The sequence below is a fragment of the Myotis myotis genome, unplaced genomic scaffold, assembly GCF_014108235.1.
Source record: "Myotis myotis isolate mMyoMyo1 unplaced genomic scaffold, mMyoMyo1.p scaffold_m19_p_16, whole genome shotgun sequence".
In the NCBI taxonomy this organism is placed as follows: domain Eukaryota; kingdom Metazoa; phylum Chordata; class Mammalia; order Chiroptera; family Vespertilionidae; genus Myotis; species Myotis myotis.
Window position 1 is genome coordinate 50,433,788 of NW_023416320.1, and position 21,035 is coordinate 50,454,822.

Sequence of the window (21,035 nt, forward strand, 5' to 3'; positions counted from 1 at the left end):
TGTTCCGCCTATATTATCGACAACTCCCAGTATTGTGCTTACAATAAGTACTCAATAATTGATTATTCAACTTACTTTCTTAGAGAGCCCGGTGCAGTCATTGAGAAGCTCCGGTAATAGTCACTATCGACAGGGTGTCTGTTAAGAAGTCACTAAAGTGCTCCCCCCTTGTGTTAAGAAGTTTGTTAACATTCTTCAGATTATATTTTAATGAAGTTTCATAATGGAAAATACCAAGAATACTTTTGTGTATTAGTCTACTCATACTAAGCTGATTTTATGAACACAAAGGAATTAGAGAAAATGGATCTCATATATTGCAAAACCCAATGAGTTGTGGTGATTTCTTCTTCTATAAATGAAAAAGTTTAAATGAAATTCCAGGAACATTACTAGGTCTCATTTAATCTTCAGTAATAAAAGAAAGTGTGTGTGTGTGTGTGTGTGTGTGTGTGTGTGTGTGTTGTATGACTCTCAACAATTACTTTACCAATTCTGATTTCTCATTAAATTTTAAAGAAATGTGAGCAAATCGATTAAAGGTACATTGAAAAGTAGAATAAAAGTCATGAATGTGTACCAGATTTAAAAATGAAAATACAAAGTATTTGGGTTACATATACTTTTATTCCACTTTTCTAGAAAATCAAGTACTGCTCCTTGCCACTGGCTTTCCCCTCAAATGACAGAAATGCTGACATTTCCTGGACCTAGTTTCCTCCTGGACAATGTGCTGCACAGTCTGACTTATTACCGTTTGTTTTCAGTGGCCTAAGGCCCAGGTTGTCATACAAAATTACCGCAATGAAATTTGCAAAAATTCCTCCCTTAAAAGCCAAAAGATATTAGCCCCAAGCATAGAGGCTGCCCTCCTGGCTCAGGGGAGGGCAAAGAGGATATTTTCAATGTGAAAGACAAGTGTCTTTCTGGCAGTAAAATTCAAGGATACATGATGCACCTTAGAAACTTCACTGTGACTCCTGGAGATGCCATTTTTGACAGCTCATTTCCAGTAGAGGTTTGCACAGAAAGAAAAAGGAGGGATTTTTATGAAAGAGAAACAATCTGCAAGGGAGGAAAAAAAGACCAAAGGAAAAAAAAAAAGGAATTGAGGAGGGTGGCAGGAAGGCCCAAGAAAGCATAAGAAAAGTGCATGAGACTAACCCGGGGTGTTCTCTCTTCATCTCCTTGTATCTCTTCCTCCTCCTTGGAAACCCAGCTCGATTTTACAGCCAATGAGCTGAACCTGACGTGTCCACTAAAAGTTCAAACCACAAAAGCAGGCTCATCATGATTGCCCTGACATTTCAACTCATTACCAACTTGACAGGCGAAATGGAGTTCATGATGCAGATGTGGGGTTGGAGGTCAAACCATCCTGATGCTCAGCCTCCCCTGCTCTTGTGAATGTCCTTAGCAGTCAGGGTGAAACAGAGCAGGTAGGATGGACAGATCGCTCCAGCAGCCACTGAGAACAATAAAAACGGATTATTCTTCTTGCTCATTTTTAAATTCCCAGAGGCTGTTCCATTTCTGAAGAGCTTCCTAAAGGCTGAAGACGCAGGGATGGGATGAGCACCATCAGCCACATTAGGAACATGTATTAATTCGTTCATGAGTCATCGTTTCTTCTTTCTGTTAAGCTCTGCTGTCTGAGGTTGTAATATAAAAAAGAGTCTCAGGAAAAAAGATTATAAAACATAATTAGCATTTCTCAGTGCCCGTCCACAGAGGGCAGTCTAAGGAAGATGTGGTGCCCATGCAATGGAACGTTGCCCAGCCACGAAGAAGGACATCTGGCCAACAGGACAGCTTGGGTGGGTCTTGGGGGCATATACTGAGTGAAATAAGTCAGACAGAGAAAGACTAGTACTACACAATCCCACTTATATGTGGAATCAGGAAAAAAACAACCTCAGAAAAAGAGGCTAGATGATGCCAGCAGGGCCTGGCGATGGGGAGAGATGGGGAGACATTGGCCAAATGTTACAAACTACCAGTTATAATATGAACATATTCTTCAAACATAAGCTAAAACAATAATTATTCATGATGAATTAGGGTAAAAGTAGCATGACTTTAAGCAAAAAGATATATATATATATATATATATATATATATATACACACACACACACACACACACACACACACACACACACACTAGGGGCTCAGTGCATGAATTCATGCACCTTGAAAGGAACTGTGGGCTGTGAAGCTGCGGTGGACACAGGGGCAGGTCTCGGCCCATCTCCGCGCCCTCATCCAGCCCCTCCCCCCGAGGCCCCCAGTCCCCTGTCTGCCAGCAGCCCCGCTCCTGCTGCTCACACCTGTGATGGCGTGGAGCGATTGGGACCAGCGCCAGCAGTGGATGCTCGCGGGGATGGCGCCATCAGCAGGTGCGAGTGGCAGCTGCTGCCCCGATTGCCCCTCAGGAGCAGGGGGAAGTGGAGAAGCCCTCAGGGGCGATTGGGGCCGGCAGCCACCACTCACACCCACTGATGGCGCCGAGTGATCGGGGCCAGTGTCGGGCACTGGCAGCAGGTGCAAGCAGTGGACGGGAGCAAAGAATTTTCAGCGACCGGTGACCTGCCTTGGTCTGGTGCCCCCGCTCTTCTGCTCCACCATCCCACTGTGGCCAAAGGCCACCTGCTGCTGATACCCGCCATGTTCCGCGCATGCCCTCTGGTGGTCAGCACATGTCATAGCAACCGGTTGTTCGGTTGTTCTGCCGTTCAGTCTATTTGCATATTATATATATATATATATATATATATATATATATATATATATATATATATGAGGCCCAATGCACAAAATTCATGCAAAGGGCTCAGCCCTCGCAGCCCCGGCTGCCTCACGACCCAGGCTCTTAGGCCCCACCCACTGGTCATTCCGGAAGATCATCTGGAAGGTTGTTCCAGAAGGTCGTTCCACTGTCCAGTCTAATTACCATATTTTCTCTTTATTATATAGGATATATACACACTGTTATATTACTCAGTCATTAAAAGGAATGAAGTGAAACTCTGTTATGTGCTACAATGTGGATAAACTTTGAAAACGTTTTGATAACTGAAACAAGCCAGACGAAAAGGACCAATATGGTACAATTCCACTTATAGGACAAACCTAGACTAGGCAAATTCACAGAGACAGAAAGGAGGATGGAGGTTACAGGGCTGTGGGGGAGAGGGTGCGTTACAGAATGTCTGGGAGGTGAAAACTCTGGAAGTGGATAGTGCTGATGTTTGCACGACATTGTGAATGTACCTAATGGTGCTGAATTGCATACATAAAGTGGGCTGAAATCATAAGCTTCATGACAAAATAAATGATTAAATGTTAAAAATAATCACTTCCCTGTAGAGCAGATACAGGGTTGGCGTGAGAGTAAACTTCTCCCAGCTTGGGCGGTCGCACAGCGTCACCACAGCCCTCCAGACCTGGATCTGGAGTGTTTTCCTCCGGTGTTGGCTCTGTCACTTCCTAGTGGTAAACATTGGAGCAATTGCTCAGATGAGCAGCTCAGTTGGTTAGCGTGTAGTCCTGGTACACCAAGGTTGGGGATCCCTGGTCAGGGCACGGAACAGCAGAGCGGTCTCTCTCTCTCTCTCTCTCTCTCAAAATCAATAAGTAAAAAATAAATTCAAAAATTTTTAAATTTTGAGCAAATCACTGAGGTCCTTTGCGCTTTAGTTTCTTCTATTACAGTATCCAGCCAGGGTTGTTTTGAGGACAAGATTAAAAGAAAATACTGCATAGAAAGTGCTTTATCAACTCCACACTATAGTGCAGGGGGCAAAGTGTGTAATATATCCCTTTAAGGTACTTAGTTATAACCATCTTATCACTGAAATGTACTTTTTAATTCCTATTTAAATACCCAATAATATTGTTGTAGTTAGCCAAAGTGACCTTTTTAAAAATTTTTCTTGCCGAAACCGGTTTGGCTCAGTGAATAGAGCGTCGGCTTGTGGACTGAAAGGTCCCAGGTTCGATTCCAGTCAAGGGCATGTACCTTGGTTGCGGGCACATCCCCAGTGGGGAGTGTGCAGGAGGCAGCTGGTCGATGTTTCTCTCTCATCGATGTTTCTAACTCTCTATCTCTCTCCTTTCCTCTCTGTAAAAACTCAATAAAATATATTTTAAAAAATTTTTTTCTCTATGTAAAAGTATTGAATCATAGTGTTTAGAATTTTAAAAGCTGAATTTCTGAGGAAACCACATTCCTACTTCCATTCTTAGAGAGAATGGGCCCCTAAACCCTTTCATTTGTGCTATTTTGATTCCTTCTGTTCATTGGTTAGCCTCATTGTACAGACCTTAGGAAGAAGAAACAGCTATATTATATCTTGTCTAGAAAAAAAAAATGGGCTTCAATCATGTTTAATTACAAGTATTGAAATATTTTATTTTGCTTCCTGCTCTCCTCTTCCATTCCAACCTACATCAGTCTCTACCATGTCAGACATGTGGCAGTTCTCTGACACGCTGTGATAGACAAGAAAACATTACCTTGCAAAACTCTTCAGACACATAATTACACTGAAAAATAAGTATTTATAAAGCGACTAAATTGCTTGCTGGAACATCATGAATTAGTACCAAAAATCAATGTGTGAAACAAATGTCAGCTAATTTTTTTGTTTCTCCCCTTAGTGGTTACGTCTTCGACTATGATTACTACAGAGATGATTTCTACAATCGGTATGTAAACTTTTCATCTTGTTTCCCTTTGATTTAAATTATCTTTTAAGTATTTTGTACATTTCATTTATGGCTATTCTTGATTAATGTGTTTAAAATATTTTATAATAAAAGGAAAAGAAAATATTAAGTCCCCAAAATACAATTTAAACAGCTTTTCCTATTTTCATTGTCCTTACTGGGTTACATAAAGTACAACTTGGACTTTTAGGTGCTTAAGCCTAATATTAGGTGTCTGATATTTGCATAATATTTTAGAGATTTAATCAAAGTTATTTTCCGGGTCTGTTGTTAACTTTGAATTTTTTAAGACAGAGCTTTATAAACTCAGAAAATGACTTCAACCTTAGACACCTGCTTTCATATGACAAGTGAACAGCCTAGATTGGTTTGATTCTGTGAAGTACACTACACACTCACTCTGCACAGTGTGGGTGCCAGGAGAGGAGACCGTGCACAGTGATGCTAATAATCAGTGGGAAAACGAGACTTTTCATGGTCTTTACAAATGTTTGTTAAAACATTAAAAACTCTCTTATTCTAGGCTATAAATGTACAAGGAAATACAGTAAAACTAATAGTTACGTAGTACACTGTGATTTAAAATGGTGAAAATATTGAGAGTTAATGTGTTTTATTTTTTTGCAAAAAAAAAGACTTCTCCAAAATAGTTTGAGCAGTCATTTCTCCTCCTAACTTAGGGCGTGGAGCCAGCAAGTGGGTGCTTCCCAAGGGTGGTCAGCATGGCGGTGGGAGCCTGTGGAGGACCGTGCCCCTGAGTCCTTCATGGGGAGCTCTTTCCCTTGTGTCCCTCTCCTGGGACTCCCCACTTTCCTCATCCACATCCATAGGTTTGCTTTTCCTGAATCCCTCTGGCTCCACATCTGGAGTCAACCAGAAGCATGGTCAGCCTGGCTGTACGGTTAGGCCATGTGCCCTATAATCCCACTTCCATTACATTTATGCTTAGATGATATTTACATTTTACTGGTCTGGCATCTATCTATATAATAGAGGAATATGCAAATTAGCCCAGACGCCATAACTCTGGACAGCAGGAAGCTGAGGCTGCATGGTGCCTGGCCAGGGCGAGGGACCTTAGGCCGCACCCCCGACCCGGCTTTGAGCTGGGAGACCTCAGGCCACACCCCCTGCCCCATGGGGCTTGACAGGGGACCTGAGGAGACACCCCCCACCCTGGCGCCAGGCCAGGGAACCTGAGGCTGCACCCCCCTGCGGCGGGGCTTGATGGGGGTAGGGCTGGCCGGGTCTGGGTCTCTTGCATTTTCGAAACCCGTGCAGGTGGTGGGCAGGGACTTGACTCTAGGTCCTGCGGGGCTCCCCAGACTCTGACAGGAGGGAAATTTTCATATACATTTTACTAATTTTCTTTCATCTCTGACACTTCTTTTTTTTTTAAATATATTTTATTGATTTTTTACAGAGAGGAAGGGAGAGGGATAGAGAGTTAGAAACATCGATGAGAGAGAAACATCGATCAGCTGCCTCCTGCACACCTCCTACTGGGGATGTGCCCACAACCAATGTACATGCCCTTGACTGGAATCAAACCTGGGACCTTTCAGTCCGCAGGCCGACGCTCTATCCACTGAGCCAAACCCAGTTAGGGCTCTGACACTTCTATTACAGAGAAAGGACAAATAGCAATATTAAAATATTTCTTCTAATTAAATCCCTTTTAATGTGCATGAATTTCATACACCAGGCCACTAGTTTATACGATAATTTCATTATGTGATCTTTACATTTCACTGCCCATTGCCCTCTCCAGTTCCTGCTACTCTTTCCTCTTGGTGACCACGTTCTTCTTGGGGTTATCCATCTGTGTGAAATGCCACATGGCTCATCCTGAGGAGACAGCACCCCCACATCTGCTGTTTGTGTGACCCGAGTGACAGGTGTTGGGCTGAGGGTCGGTCAGGGGGCGCCATGGCCTATGGACTGAGAACCTAGTAGCTAACCCTGGGCTTCCTGAAACTTCCCCAGTCCATATGCTGGGGACACGGAAAGGCACCTGGTGCTGGGGGGGCACTGGTGTTATTTAACACAACGTTGGCTTGAAATGCAGAGATATGCAAAGTGAGGAGCTGCTGTACATAGGCCATTGGACCAGCAAAAATGATGTAAATATCTCTTAAGCCTTTAATTATAAGTTTTATTCAAACAAAATTCCCAAGGTACAGGAAGGCAAACTTGGAGAGTTTGTGATGGACATTTACAAACTCTGAGGGAAGAGACTGTGCAGCCCTTGTCAGGGTCCAGCCCCGGGTCATCTCCGGTTCCCCTGGGACCTTCCTGTGTGGCTCTTTCTCCTCGGACCTGCGCCAGCTCATTGCCTAACTTCCCTGCAGCCCTGAGCACACGCTTCCTGACCAAATCCCCTCCCCTGGTACCTCCAGGGCACCTTGGTTTCTGCTGTGTATTCCTCTCTGGGTGCCAGGATTTGCCTCCTGTCTGCCTCCATCCCCAAAGCAGGAAAGGTGCTCTGTTCGCTAGTTTTTGCCTCCTCAGGCACTTTCATGTCTCCCTCCCCGTGGAGACCAGTCTGTGTTACTGTTTCATCTCCTTACATTTAGTGAGAATTTGGCTTTCCCAGGGTCGCACAGCTAATCAATGACAAAGCTGCAGTCATAACCTATGGATGTAGTCAGTGACCGGCTGTGTGAATATGCAAAGCACAGGGGCTAAGTGCCAGGCACAGCCTTGCCCCTGGGAAGTAGACCCGCAGCCACGCTTTCCTGACCACTGTCCGCTGCTGCAGAAAGCAGGCTACTTCACTAGTTATCCCTTCATGGCCAGAGATGAATTTTTAAAAATTATTTTACCAAGTCATTTCTATCATTTCTACAAAATATACTTCATTTTAAATATTAAATAGCTTCTAATAACTTGTCCTAAAAATGATGTGAAGTTCTGGCAGCATTAAAATAACCCACACATATTTAAAAAATATAATTTATTTTATTTTTTACTGAATTTATTGGGGTGACATTGGTTAATAAAATTATACAGACTTCAGGGGTACAATTCTATATTCATCATCTGTATGTTGTATTGTGTGTTCACCACCCAAAGTCAAGTCTCCTTCCATCACCATTTATCACCCTTTACACTCTCCTTCTTCATCCCCCTCCCCCTGGCAAGCACCACCATTTTCTGGGAAGAAAACATAACATTTAGATAGTCTTCAAACTATTTGGAAATCTTCATGTTTGACAATTTTAAAGACATTTTCAAGTGCAGCTTTTTTTTGAGTTGCAGAACATTATTCTAATTGCTATGACTGGAGTTTTCAATCAGTGTACATTGTCATTTAGTCTGTCAGTGTGAAATTGTTTGAGCGTTGTAATTGCTTGAGTATTTTCTAACATGTGACTTCTTCCGAATGTAAAGAACTTCAGAATTTGGTCTAGATGGCAAGAGAGCCAAGCTCTGGGCAAGTGGTCAGGTCCAGTCCTCTCACCTTTACAAGGAAGCCAAGCCTAGTCGGCGTGTCTCAGTGGTTGAGCATCGACCTATGAACCAGGAGGTCATGGTTCAATTCCTGGTCAGGCATATGCCTGGTGCTGTTGGGGGACTGGTTGCAGGATTGATCCCCAGTTGGGTGGGAGGGGTGCAGGAGGCAACTGATCAATGATTCACTCTCATCATTGATGTTTCTATCTCTCTCTCCCTTGCCCTCCCTCTATGAAATCAATAAAAATATTTTAAAATAAAGGAGACCAAGATCATTTTTTACTTTATATAAATTATTGCTTAATAAAATCATTAATTAAATTAGATATCATTAAATAGATAGATAGGTAGATAGGTGAATAAATAGATGACAGAGAGAGATAGATAGGTAGATAGATCAACAGATAGAAGATAGGTAGAGAGATAGATACATAGATGGATAGATGATAGATAAATAGAAAGATGATGGATGGATGATAAATAAATGCTAGAAAGATAGATGATAGACAGATAGATGAAAGATAGATAGATGATAGATAAATAGATAGGTAGATCTTAATCAGCCAAATAATTACAGTCTGAAGCTCTCAGATGCCTCTCCTCTATACAACAAAGCTGACTCTGAATAATTTCCAAATAATCCATTTGTCTTATATGAAACCTGTTTGGCTTGTGAGTGTGCAGAAGTGTGCTGTGCTTGGGTTGCTAACAGGCTGTGTGAGCAGTCTGTGCCCTCATCAGTGTGTCCTCCATTTTTTGCACTGGGCTGGCAAAGGCATGAGCACCTGCCACAGTGGGCACAGCCAGGAGTCCCCTGTGAGCACAGGTGCCCAGGATGGAGCGTCCAGACCAGGGAAATAGCTCACAAGTCAGTGCGAACAGTTTCACCCAGTGATTCCTCGTAGTTAAATTCTGTTTGTACTTATGGCTCTTGTTTTTCTTTCTTTACTGGTGGTGCAAGCGTGGACACATTATTTAATACCTCAGACCCTGTTGTCTCTTCCAGAAGTGAGCATGATACTGATCCCTGCCTCATGAGGCCGTGCTGAGGGTACATGAAGTGGCATGTGTGTAACCATCAGCATTATGACTGGTATTGTTTTTCATGCTTCATCGGTGCGGGCTAAGCACAGTTAGCAGTAACCGTTCACAGTGAATGGACTGCTTACGCCGATATTCTTGGGCAAAGGCCCAGTGACAGAGGAACAGGCGGCTGGTCAGCTGTCCTTCCTCACTGCCCATGTCCTGCTCCCGGCGTCGGCTTGTAGCTTTCCCTCCTGCCCCCAGAGCCTCCCGTTCAACTGGCCACGCTGACCTGAGAGCGCGCTGCTGTCTCCTTTAACCAGGTGGCTCTGGGTCGGGTCACACGGCTGTTTCACAGGGACGACTGCATGGACAAAGCAAAGAGGAACTGATATCATGGAGTTCGAGATGGCACGAAGCAGCGGCCTCCTCCAGGGCTGGGGCCGGAGCAGAGGTTGGGACTGTGGGAGAGACTTTCAGCGCTGGCACCTGAGTGGCTCTGATCGGCCCCTGTGGCTGTGTCTGAGCCCAGCGGTGTCCCCACCACTTCCAGGGGCGTGAGAGGACTGTCCTGCCAGCCAGGGTGGCAAAGACACTCAGCCTGGGTCCACCCCTGCTGCAGGGACGGAGGGCCACTGCGGGGTGAGGACACAGGCGGAGCGATGGGGACAAAACAGGACCCCAACGCGAAGACAAGAGCGGTCAGGAAGCAGCGCGGTCTCCCTGCCTGGTCTCGCTGTGTCCCCTCGGGTCCCTTGTTGGTGTGGTCTGCAGAGTCCCAAGCGTGGCTCAAGCGTGGCTGTAGCTGAGAGATGCTAACCTGGGAAGGACAGCATCCACACGGTACCGTTGCCGATTTCTGCCCATGCGGATTCTAACGCACATGGGAATTACCAACATTTGGGGAGTTTTAAACGCTTAGAAACTCCTTTAACAAAGGTCCATCTTATCGTGGTGGTTCTAATAGCACACTGGCCTGGCAGTAACTTTTCCTAAGGTTAACTGAACGCCTATTCCTCATCCCTCATTTCAGGGGTGGCGACAGTATCACCAAATAGGACCTGAGTGGTTATTCCACACGTTCATCTCTTTATGCCACGCAAAGCATTGAGCAGCACTGAGCATTCGCTGGCATTTTCTGCTAAAAGGTCAAGTACAGCACTAAATGAAGGACTTCACACGTTATTAAAACAAAACATCTTCCAAGTAAAGCAAAGGTGTGTGTGCCAGAATCCTATGGAACCCCCCAGGGGTGATTTCTGTTTCTGAGATGAGAGCAGGTTTAAGTCAGCTTCTATTCAACAGCCTCAGGAAGAACACCGAGCAGTTAAACCAGGAACAGGGGACTGCTGTTCATAGAGGAAAAGGAATGCCAGAGGTGCTTGGCCCCGGAGAAATCGTATTCCCAGTAGGTGATTCAAGGGGCTCACTCAACCCTGGGACCCTTTGACCTCCTGGTAATTAACAGAAGAGAAGCCGCTAGAGTTGCAGTTCATGAAAAACTCTAGGCTGCAATTGTTTCAGACCATTGATTGTCGAGCACAGTCTGCATTCGTGAATATTGGAAAGACATATTAGCAAGAGGCAACGTCTATGTCATTATGCAAATTTGAATTACCAGCTGGTAGAGTGGTCTTCCACTGAAAACATCTGCAAATAGCAACATGGCACAGTTGACAAAGGGTGTAATGTCGAGGCAGAAGACCTGAGTTGCAGGCCAGCTGTGCATGTGTCGATGGCTTAAATTTGGGCAAGTCACCTCCTCCCTTTTTTGCAAGTTTCCTTCATGGGAAAAATGGCTCAACAATGCCTACATTGCAGAATTATAAGATTTAAATACTCAATGTATTACTATTCAAATGTGTCATCTTTTTAATTACCCAAAGCTATATGCAAACTATAGCAGATAGCAAAGTTGTACAAAATATAAAAATTATGTTAAGGTTAAACTATTATAAGAAAGATCATTCAAGATCTCAGTCAGCGAGCCTTTAAGACCTGTCTCAGAAGTGTTTGCACAAGACCAGCGATGGCAGACTTCACTGAAATCTTGGAAAAACTTAATGACAAAAATCAGAAAGAAAAATTATTCAGCTACTGAACACAAGTGAAGGGAGTCTTTAAAAAGTATTTTCTGATCAGTTGTAACCAAAAGCTTATCTGAAGTTGGGGTGGAAATTATAGATGAATTTTGGGTCATTCAAACAGTATAGAAAAAAGATATACTAAAAGGCTATAAAAATAACTTATGTGGGTTTCAAATATAGCCTTGTTTAAAAATCAGGAGACACCTTGATTTGGTTTTAGAGACTGTACACCTATCAGAAGGTAAGCAGTGTTGAAGAAGAGGATTCAAGGTTAAATCAAGTCGGGGGAGAGATCCTCTCTGGTTCCCTGGTTTGTTTGCTTTTTTAATGTATCTTTGTTGTTGAAGTTATATAGATGTACTATTTACCTCCCCACACTGATCCAATCTAGCACACCTCTGCCCCCAGTGCCAGGCCCTCACCATACTATTGTCTGTGTCCATCGGTTATACATATCTTATCTACACTAATAAAAGACAAACATGCAAATTGGCCATACCTTCGCTACGGCTTAAGCCACACCCACCAGCCAATCAGAGCTACTATATGCAAATTAACCCAACCTAGATGGTGGCTGGCAGTCACGGAGCTGGAGCGAGCAGGAGGGTTGGTTGCTCCAGTGATGGAGGAAGCCAAGCTTCCTGCGGCTGGATGTAGCCTCTGCAAAAGGCAACAAAGTTTCAATTATAGAAGGTAAATAAACCCCAGAATAAAAAGAAAAAAAGAAAAAAAGGAGAGCTTGAGAACTACCGTCGCCAGGGGGTTTGGCCAGCCTGAAAACAGCCCTAAGCCCCTCACCCAGACTGGCCAGGCACCCCAGTGGGGACCCCCCCACCCTAAAGGGGGTGTGGCCAACCTGAAAACAGCCATCAGCCTCTCACCCAGGCTGGCCAAACCTCCATGGGGTGAGGGTCCCCACTGAGGGGCGGGGGGGGGGCTTGACCAGCCTGTAAATAGCCATCAGCCCCTCACCCAGGCTGGCCAGGCACCCCAGTGTGGAACCCCACCTGAAGGGGTGTGACCAGATGCAAACACCCATCAGCCCCTCACCCAGGCTGGCCAGGCACCCCAGTGGGACCCCCACCCTGATCCAGGACACCCTTCAGGGCAAACCAGCCGGCCCCCACCCATGCACCAGGCCTCTATCCTATATCATAAAAGGGTAATATGCAAATTGACCCTAACAGCAGAACCACTGGGAATGACTGGTCACTATGACACACACTGACCACCAGGAGGCAGATGCTCAAAACAGGAGCTGTCCCCTGGTGGTCAGTGCACTCCCACAGGGGGAGCTCTGCTCAGCCACAAGCCAAGCTGATGGCTGCCAGTACAGCGGTGATGGTGGGAACCTCTCCTGCCTCCTTAGAAGTGCTAAGGATGTCCAACTGCAGCTTAGATCTGCTCCCTGCTGGCAAGTGGACATCCCCCGAGGGCTGCCAGGCTGCCAGAGGGATGTCTGATTGCCAGCTTGGGTCCAATCATCGGGCCTAAGCCAGCAGGTGGACATCCTCCAAGGGGTCCCAGACTGCGAGAGGGCACAAGCCAGACTTAGGGACCCCCCCCCCTGAGTGCACAAATTTTTGTGCACCGGGCCTCTAGTATATATAGAAAAGCCTAAGCAACCATTACCACCAGACAACCAGAGGATAGCTATGATGCACACTGACCACCAGGGGCAGATGCTCAATGCAGGAGCTGCCCCCTTGTGGTCAGTGCACTCCCACAGCCAACCTCCTGCTAGCTCTGTAACCTCCCACAGTCCCTCCCCTCAGTCGGCCGGCCCCAATCAGCCCCTATCACTGGCCAGGCCGAGGGACCTTACCTGTGCACAAATTCATGCACCAGACCTCTAGTATGCATATAAGTTCTTTGGTTAATGTCTTCCCACCCACCCACCCTCACCTTCCTTCTGAGATTTAACAGTCTATTCCATGTTTCTATGTTCCTGGATCTATTTTGTTCATCAGTTTATTTTGTTCTTTAGATCCCACATATGAGTGAGATCATGTGATACTTGTCTTTCTCTGACTGGCTTGTTTCACTTGGCATGATACTCTCTAGGTCCCTCCATGCTGTGTCAAAGGGTAAGAGATCCTTCTTTTTTACAGCTGAATAGCATTCCATGGTGTAAATGTCCCACAGCTTTTTTATCCACTCATCTACTGATAGGCACTTGTGCTGTTTACATATCTTAGCTATTGTAATTAATACTGCTATGAATATAGGGGTGCATACATTCTTTCTTGGGATATATTCCTAGAAGTGGGATCACTGGGTCAAATAGCAGTTCCATATTTAATGTTTTGGTCCCTGGTTATCGATCATACACCTGCTAAAAGGTCCTAGTGAGAACATGGCCAAGAACCTATTCTCAGGGTTTGAGTCCAGGCAGCCCAGTGAGTAAGCCCCTAGTCCAAGTCATATATTTTTCTTAGCATTAAGCACATAGTGACTATAAGCTCTGATTCATAAGTAAGGAAAATGAAGAAATCATTTTCATGAAGGAACTTTAGAAGAAAACAGGTAACTGCTAATTCTTAAACTATTTATCTAAAATGAACAGTTAGTGTTCAGTGACAAAATGCTCTACAAATATTACATTTTTAATTTTTTTAATTTTAAAATCAAATTAGCTGACAGCAAAAAAAAACAGGCATTCAGTCAAAAGTCCAGCAGCCAATGATTTATTAGAGTCTTGTGTGTCTATCTGAGAAAATGCACCACAGCCATGAAAAGAACCATTAGGAAGACCGCTGAGCAGGCCTAGAATGCTATTAATATGAGCCCAGGAGAACTAGCCAGAAGGCATGACTGCGCAATTTCCAATTCTGTGAAGAATATGGGTCCTTGTTGAAAAAAGACTAGAGAATGATACTGGCTGTTTTAGAGTGTGACACTGGGAGTTAGGAGGTTTTCATCTATTTTCCCTAAAATGTTGCTTTATTGTTGTTAAAGTTTACTAGTAACAAGTTTTTAATAAAAGCAAACATTCAAAATTATATTCATTATATGTCAATATGTCATTGAATTGCCTTTGTCCAAAAAGAAGCCATTTTAATAGCTAATGTCCTTATTCTTCCTAGAGATAAATTATGTCTATTTTGTCAAGTAAGTTAGTATTAAAATTATTTACCAGATTTTAGCTTTTGCTATTCAATAAAATTATGTGTCTCTGATATTATTAAAGCAAAGAAAATTCTAAACAAGAAATGGGCACATGAAAATTAGAAATGTTTATTAAATAAAGCAACTTAAATCCTCAAATTTCCTCCAGGGAAATTTATTAAAATACTAGAGGCCTGGTGCACAATAATTTGTGCACTTGGGGGGGTCCCTCAGCCCGGCCTGTGCCCTCTCACAGTCTGGGACCCCTCGGGGACTGACCACCTGCTGGCTTAGGCCCGCTCCCTGGGGGATTGGGCTTAAGCTGGCAGTCAGACATCCCTCTGGCAGCCCGGGAGCCCTCGGGGGATGTCCACTTTCCAGCGGGGAGAAGGCCTAAGCTGCAGTCAGACATCCTTAGCACTGCTGAGGAGGCGGGAGAGGCTCCCGCCACCACCGCTGTGCTAGCAGCTGTCAGCCTGGCTTGTGGCTGAGCAGAGCTCCCCTTGTGGGAGCGCACTGACCACCAGGAGGCAGCTCCTGCATTGAGCGTCTGCCCCTGGTGGTCAGTGTGTGTCATAGTGACCAGTCATTCCCAGTGGTTCTGCTGTTAGGGTCAATTTGCATATTACCCTTTTATTATATAGGATAGAGGCCTGGTGGTGGCCGGCTTGTTTGCCCTGAGGGTGTCCTGGATCAGGGTGGGGGTCCTGCTGGGGTGCCTGGCCAGCCTGGATGAGGGGCTGAGGCCGTTTTCAGGCTGGCCACACCCCCTTCAGGGTGGGGGTTCCTACAGGTGTGCCTGGCCAGCCTGGTTGAGGAGCTGATGTCTGTTTGTAGGCAGGTCAAGCCCCCCAATGGGGACCCTCACCCCATGGGAGTGTGGCCAGCCTGGTTGAGGGGCTGATAGCTGTTTGCAGGCTGGTCAAGCCTCCCAATGGGGACCCTCACCCCATGGGAGTGTGGCCAGCCTGGGTGAGGGGCTGATGGCCGTTTTCTGGCTGGCCATGCCCATTGGCTAGAAGCAGGTATCTTGGATTTATTTATCTCCTATAATTGAAACTTTGTAGCCTTGAGTGGAGCGCAGGGCCGGCCAGGGCAGGCGGGAAGCTTGGCTTCCTCCATCGCCGGGGGCAACCCAAGCCTCCTGCTGCTCCAGCTCCTTGGCCGCCGCCATCTTTGTGACAGAGTGAGGGAGTGACGGAGTGGGGGAGTGATGGTTAATTTGCATATTATTCTTTTATTAGGTAGGATGACTGCATTTATGTTATTTAATGTTTAAGAGTAGCTCTTTTAGAGCTCTTATTTTACAATTGACCTTGGGGAAGGAAAGTTATGTTTAGCTTCACTGTAAACCATTATCTATTTGATCAGTAAATATTAGGGGGGAATAGTATTCTTAGATTTTTAGAGGTTTTATTTTAAAATAGACATTGGGGGAGGAAAACTGATGTGTCTGACTTTATCATAACTCATTGTCTATTTGACCAGTAGATACAGGGATTAAACAGTATTCTGACTCAGCAATATTGGGGAAAATGAACCATTACAGAAAAGACAGGGAATCCAAAGACTGAGAAACAGCGATCAGGCTATCAATCCCCAGAAGGAAAGTAGGGGAGGGCGGGGGTAAGGGGAAGAGATCAACCGAAGGACTTGTATACATGTATATAAGCCAAACCAATGGACATGGACAACAGGGGGATGGGAGTATGAGTGTGTGTGGGGGGGGGGGGAGGTTGGGGGTTAATGGGGGGGATGAGGACACATTTGTAATACCTTAACTAATGATAAAAGAAAAAAAAAAGAAAAGACAGGGAATCTATATAATTCTAAGAGTGGAAATAAAAAAATAAGAGGAGGGAAGAAATGTTATGGTTTTAACTGACCTTTGGGATTTGGAGTCCACTGAACTCTGTTGGTTGGCATCTCTATTGCCCATATATGGATCCTAAATGGACTGTTTCCCTTGTCTCAGCCCCATCCACACTCTGTGAAGGCAAAATCTCTTTGAGCTGTGACACACAGAATTTGGGTGAGACGCCAACATAGGGTTCCCCTTCACAGCTGCTCCTCGCCCACTTCCCTGGCATTGGGAAGGACCCCACATCCCATCTCAGTGCCCCTACCCAGCCTGACCTTGCTACGCTTCTATGCACAGGACAGTGCCCAGTCTTCCTCCCTTTTCTTTCTGGCCAACTCACATTTGCCCAGTGAGATTAAGAAACTCCCCAGCGCCGTTTCACTTTGTCAAATTAAAAATTATGCCCTTCTGCGAAGTGCCCATACCTTTCTTTAGCTGTTTTTTTATTTTGTTTTGTTTTAAATTACATTCACTTTTAAAAGGTTACTTCCTGATGCTGTATGCCATCCCATCAGATTGGCAGAAGGACTTGGTAAAACAGCACCTGGTTCCTTGGTGAGAAGGAGTCACCTCTCCACCCACCCCACCCCACCCCCATCCACCCCCACCTTTGAAGCAACTCAGCAAAATATTCAGAGAACTGGGCTACACTATGTTAGAATTATCAACAAAGGACATGACACATACTGAGGAAATTATAAAATGTGTGTCACATACAAAAAGTATGTAAGATGCAGCCGCCTTCTCTCAACACAGGCTCAGACCCAGCCCACATGCAGGCTTTGTGCTCCTTGGCTGGGAAGGCAGTAGAGATGCTGCTAGACTTTTCAGTTCCCTGTAAAATAGCACTTGATTGCATTGTCACTGCAGTAGCAATGTCACTTTATTTGGCCTGAATTTTCATTATAACATTCTTATATCATTATAGATTTCAGTTATGCTTTAGAAGTGCTCTTTTCCAAATGTATAGATTAGCTTATTTAATGAACCTGCTAGATTGCGTGGCCTGGGGGAAGGGTCTGTCCAAAAGAGCTTGCCTTTCATCTCAACAGCAACATCTACCCCGGAGAGATGAGTCAATTGCCACATTTTCTCCTCCCTCAATAGCTGCCTTTGAATTTTGATTCACTGGCTCAAGGTGCTCTGCAAATTCAACTTATAAATCAGTCCTGGAGACCTTGTTTGTAGTGGAAATGAGGGGCGGGCTTGGTTGACCCTCTTGATTCTCCAGCCCTGGTAGGGATGAGGTTCCTAACCCTGGTCATCACTCTGCCTACACTGCACATGAGCTGGGTGGGGACCCCCATCAGCTGCTCTTTGCGAGCGGTTCTTCGGATCTAGTGGCCTTTGCTTATTCACAGAGGATGGCTCCTCCCTTGAACTCTTTCATTTCATTTCTTTTCCTTCCCAGATATCTCTTGCTTTTTCCACAGCACGTTTCCCAATCATTTTTTAACACTTTAGCTTGCTAATGCTGGACATTCCTAGCTCTAAGTTCTGCTTTAAATGTGGTTCATATTCTACTTCTTTTCCTCCAACAGAATGAATGAATATTTGGAAAACCAGCCTGTCTTAATTGTTATCATATTTCACATCTTATGCTCCAAAACAATTATCCCATTTTATCTGAAAGTATAAATAACATGTAGCTTTATGAAAGAACCTATTACAGAAGATTTTTTAAATCTTTCTTCCTGAAGAAAAGGAAAGAGAGAGGAACATAGGCATAAAGAAAATAAAAATGGCAATAAATACCTATTAAAATAACCTTAAATGTAAATGGATTAAATGTTCCAGTCAAAAGACATAGGGTGACTGAATAGATTAAAAACACACACACACACACGTGACCAATATATATGCTGTCTACAAAAGAGACCCATCTCAGAACAAAAGATACACACAGACTGAGAGTGAAAATATGGAAACATATATTCCATGCACATGGAAAGGATAAAAAAGGGGGGGTAGCAACACTCATATCAGACAAGATAGACTTCAAAACAAAGGACATAACCAGAGACAAAGAAGGCCATTAATAATACTAAATGGAAGGATTCAATAAGAAAATATAACCCTTGTAAACATATATGCTCCCAATATAGGAACACCCAAGTACTTAAAAAAAAATATTGATGGACTTTAAGGGAGAGATTGACAGCAATACAGTCATAGTAGGGGACTTTAACACCCCAGTGACATCACTAGATAGATCTTCCAGACAAGGAAACAGAGGCCTTAAATGACACACTTGATCAGATGGATCTAACCAATATTTACAGAACATTTCCCCCAAAGCAACAAAATATACATTCTTCTCAAGTGCACATGGAACATTCTCAAAACGAGAACACATGTTAGAGCACACAGCAAGTCTATACAAACACAGGAAGCTTGATATAATAGCAAGCATCTTCTCAGATCACAATGGCATGGGGTTAGAAATCAACTACAATAAAAAACCCACCTCAAAAACACTCAAATACATGGAGGTTAAATAGCATGTTATTAAACAATAAACAATGAATGGGTTACCAATGAGAACAAACAAGAAATTTAGAACTCCCTGGAAACAAGTGAAAATGAACACACAACCACCCAACACCTATGGGAAACAGTGAAAGCAGTCCCGAGAGGAAGGTTCATAGCACCGCAGGCCTCCCTCAAGAAAAAAGAAAAAGGACTAATAAGCTATCTAACCTTACAATTACTAGTAAATGACTTCGAAAGAGAACATGTGGGTCGTGACCATCGGAAAACACATATAGCATATCAGATATTTACATTGCGATTCATAACAGTAGCAAAATTACAGTTATGAAGTAGCAACGAAAATAATTTTATGGTTGGGGGTCACCACAACATGAGGAACTGTATTAAAGGGTCGCGGCATTAGGAAGGTTGAGAACCACTGGCTAGAGGAAGTACAAGTAAGGAAATAATAAAGATCAGAGTGGAAATAAATGACATAGAGACTTTAAAAAAAGTACAAAAGATCAATAAATCCAAGAGCTGGTTCTTTGAAAAAATAAACAAGATTGATGACCCCCTAGCCAGACTCATCAAGAAATAAAGAGAGGAGACCGAAATAAGTAAAGTTAGAAATGAAAGAGGTGCTATAACAACGGACACCTGTGTATGTCCTTTCATACCTGACAAATGAGCTCATATTGGAGAGTCAGATTCTAATGTCCAGAAAGCATAGGCTACATTTTATTTCTTTTGAAAAATGATTTTCTAATAAATACCCGTTTCTGAATGTTAAAGAACAACAGTAACCAAAACATGTATTAAAGTTTTCTTCCAGGCCATTCTCTCAAACATTTCCTCCCTGGACAGCACGCTGAGGCCCAAGCCAATCTCCCCATGTCTGTGTTCTGTGCAGGTTGTTCGATTACCACGGCCGCGTGCCTCCACCTCCCCGCGCGGTCATCCCGCTGAAGCGCCCCAGGGTGGCTGTCTCGACGACTCGCCGGGGAAAAGGGGTCTTTTCCATGAAAGGGGGGTCGAGATCTGCCGCCAGCGGGTCCTCTTCATCAGGCTCGAAATGTAAGTAGCCTCCTTCATCTCCTTTTTTTTTTTTTTTTGAGCTAAGTGGTCCTTCATCTCCTTTAAAGAGGGTGGGGGTAGATACATTGCGTGAAGCCTGTGTCAGCAGGTTGCCACACAAGCACAGAGTGTCTGCTGTGCACTAAGTACTAGAGGAAAACTGGTAAGAAATGGGTCACTTCCCAGCACAGACGCAGGCGTGATTGACGAAACCCAGGAGCACTTTGAAAACTTTGATCTGAGCAAATAACGAGCTGTTGGCCCCCTTAGCTTGTGGCGTTTAAAGTCCTGAAGCAGAACATGTTGCTTTCAGTGAATGAACAATTTCCCTTCTGAATAGAGTGCATATACTACCTTTCTAGAGGAACATTATGCAAAATCCGTGCTTGTGTGAGTAATTGAAAATGCATTAGGATCATGAAGATAGGCAAACGGCATAGTAGAGATGATAAAAGTGTAACTTGCCATCCTACTCTAAGTCATTATAGAGTTACTAGAGGCCCAATGCGTGAAATTCATGCAAGAGTAGGCCTTCCTTCCCCCAACTGCCGGCACCAGCTTCCCTTGGCACCCAGGACCTGGGCTTCCCTCTGGCCACCGGCACCCAGGACCCAGGCTTCCCTCGCAGCCCTGGCTTCGTCTGGAAGGTCATCCAGAAGGAAGTCCTATTTAATTAGCATATTACACTTTTATTATTATAGATGTGTCTGCAGACATACTTAATGTTATAAAAATAAAATATTTATATAATTTTACATTGCTGAAAAGTAGAGACACAAACTTTCTAACTAAACACACTTCTAAATTTTTACACAGACTAATTCAGGAAAAACTCTAATATATTATTGGAATACTATTCCTAAGGAAAAGTGAGTGAAGTTTCCTGCATTCTTTGAGATTACATTCTAGCAGAGAAGAAACAGACAATAAATAAGCAAATTAAAATATGAGGTAGTACATGGCCCATTGTCACTATGTTGAGGAATCGAGTAGAATAGAGACAGAAACAGAAAAGGTTGGGAGAACTCTGTGTCACAGGATAGTCTATGACAACCTCTTGGACGAGATGACGTGAGCAGAGTCCTCAAGAAAGTACATGAGTGCCCGGCTGTCATGGCTCAATGGTTGAGTGTTGACCTAAGAACCAGGAGACCAAGGTTTGATTCCTAGTCAAGGCACATGCCTGGGGTTGCAGGCTCAATCCCTAGTAGGGGCCATGCA

The 21,035-nt window shown here is 44.2% G+C and overlaps 1 protein-coding gene across 4 annotated transcripts in view; it reads left to right on the forward strand.

Annotated features, from left to right (window-relative positions):
* RALYL (RALY RNA binding protein like) overlaps positions 1 to 21,035 on the forward strand; it is a 571,820-nt gene that overhangs the window by 489,766 nt on the left and 61,019 nt on the right. For all 4 annotated transcript variants that reach the window (XM_036337432.1, XM_036337429.1, XM_036337428.1 and 1 more), the window contains 2 exons: positions 4,662 to 4,709; positions 19,651 to 19,814. In XM_036337432.1, coding sequence (XP_036193325.1) covers positions 4,662 to 4,709; positions 19,651 to 19,814 — 212 coding nt within the window. The remainder of the gene's footprint in view (positions 1 to 4,661; positions 4,710 to 19,650; positions 19,815 to 21,035) is intronic.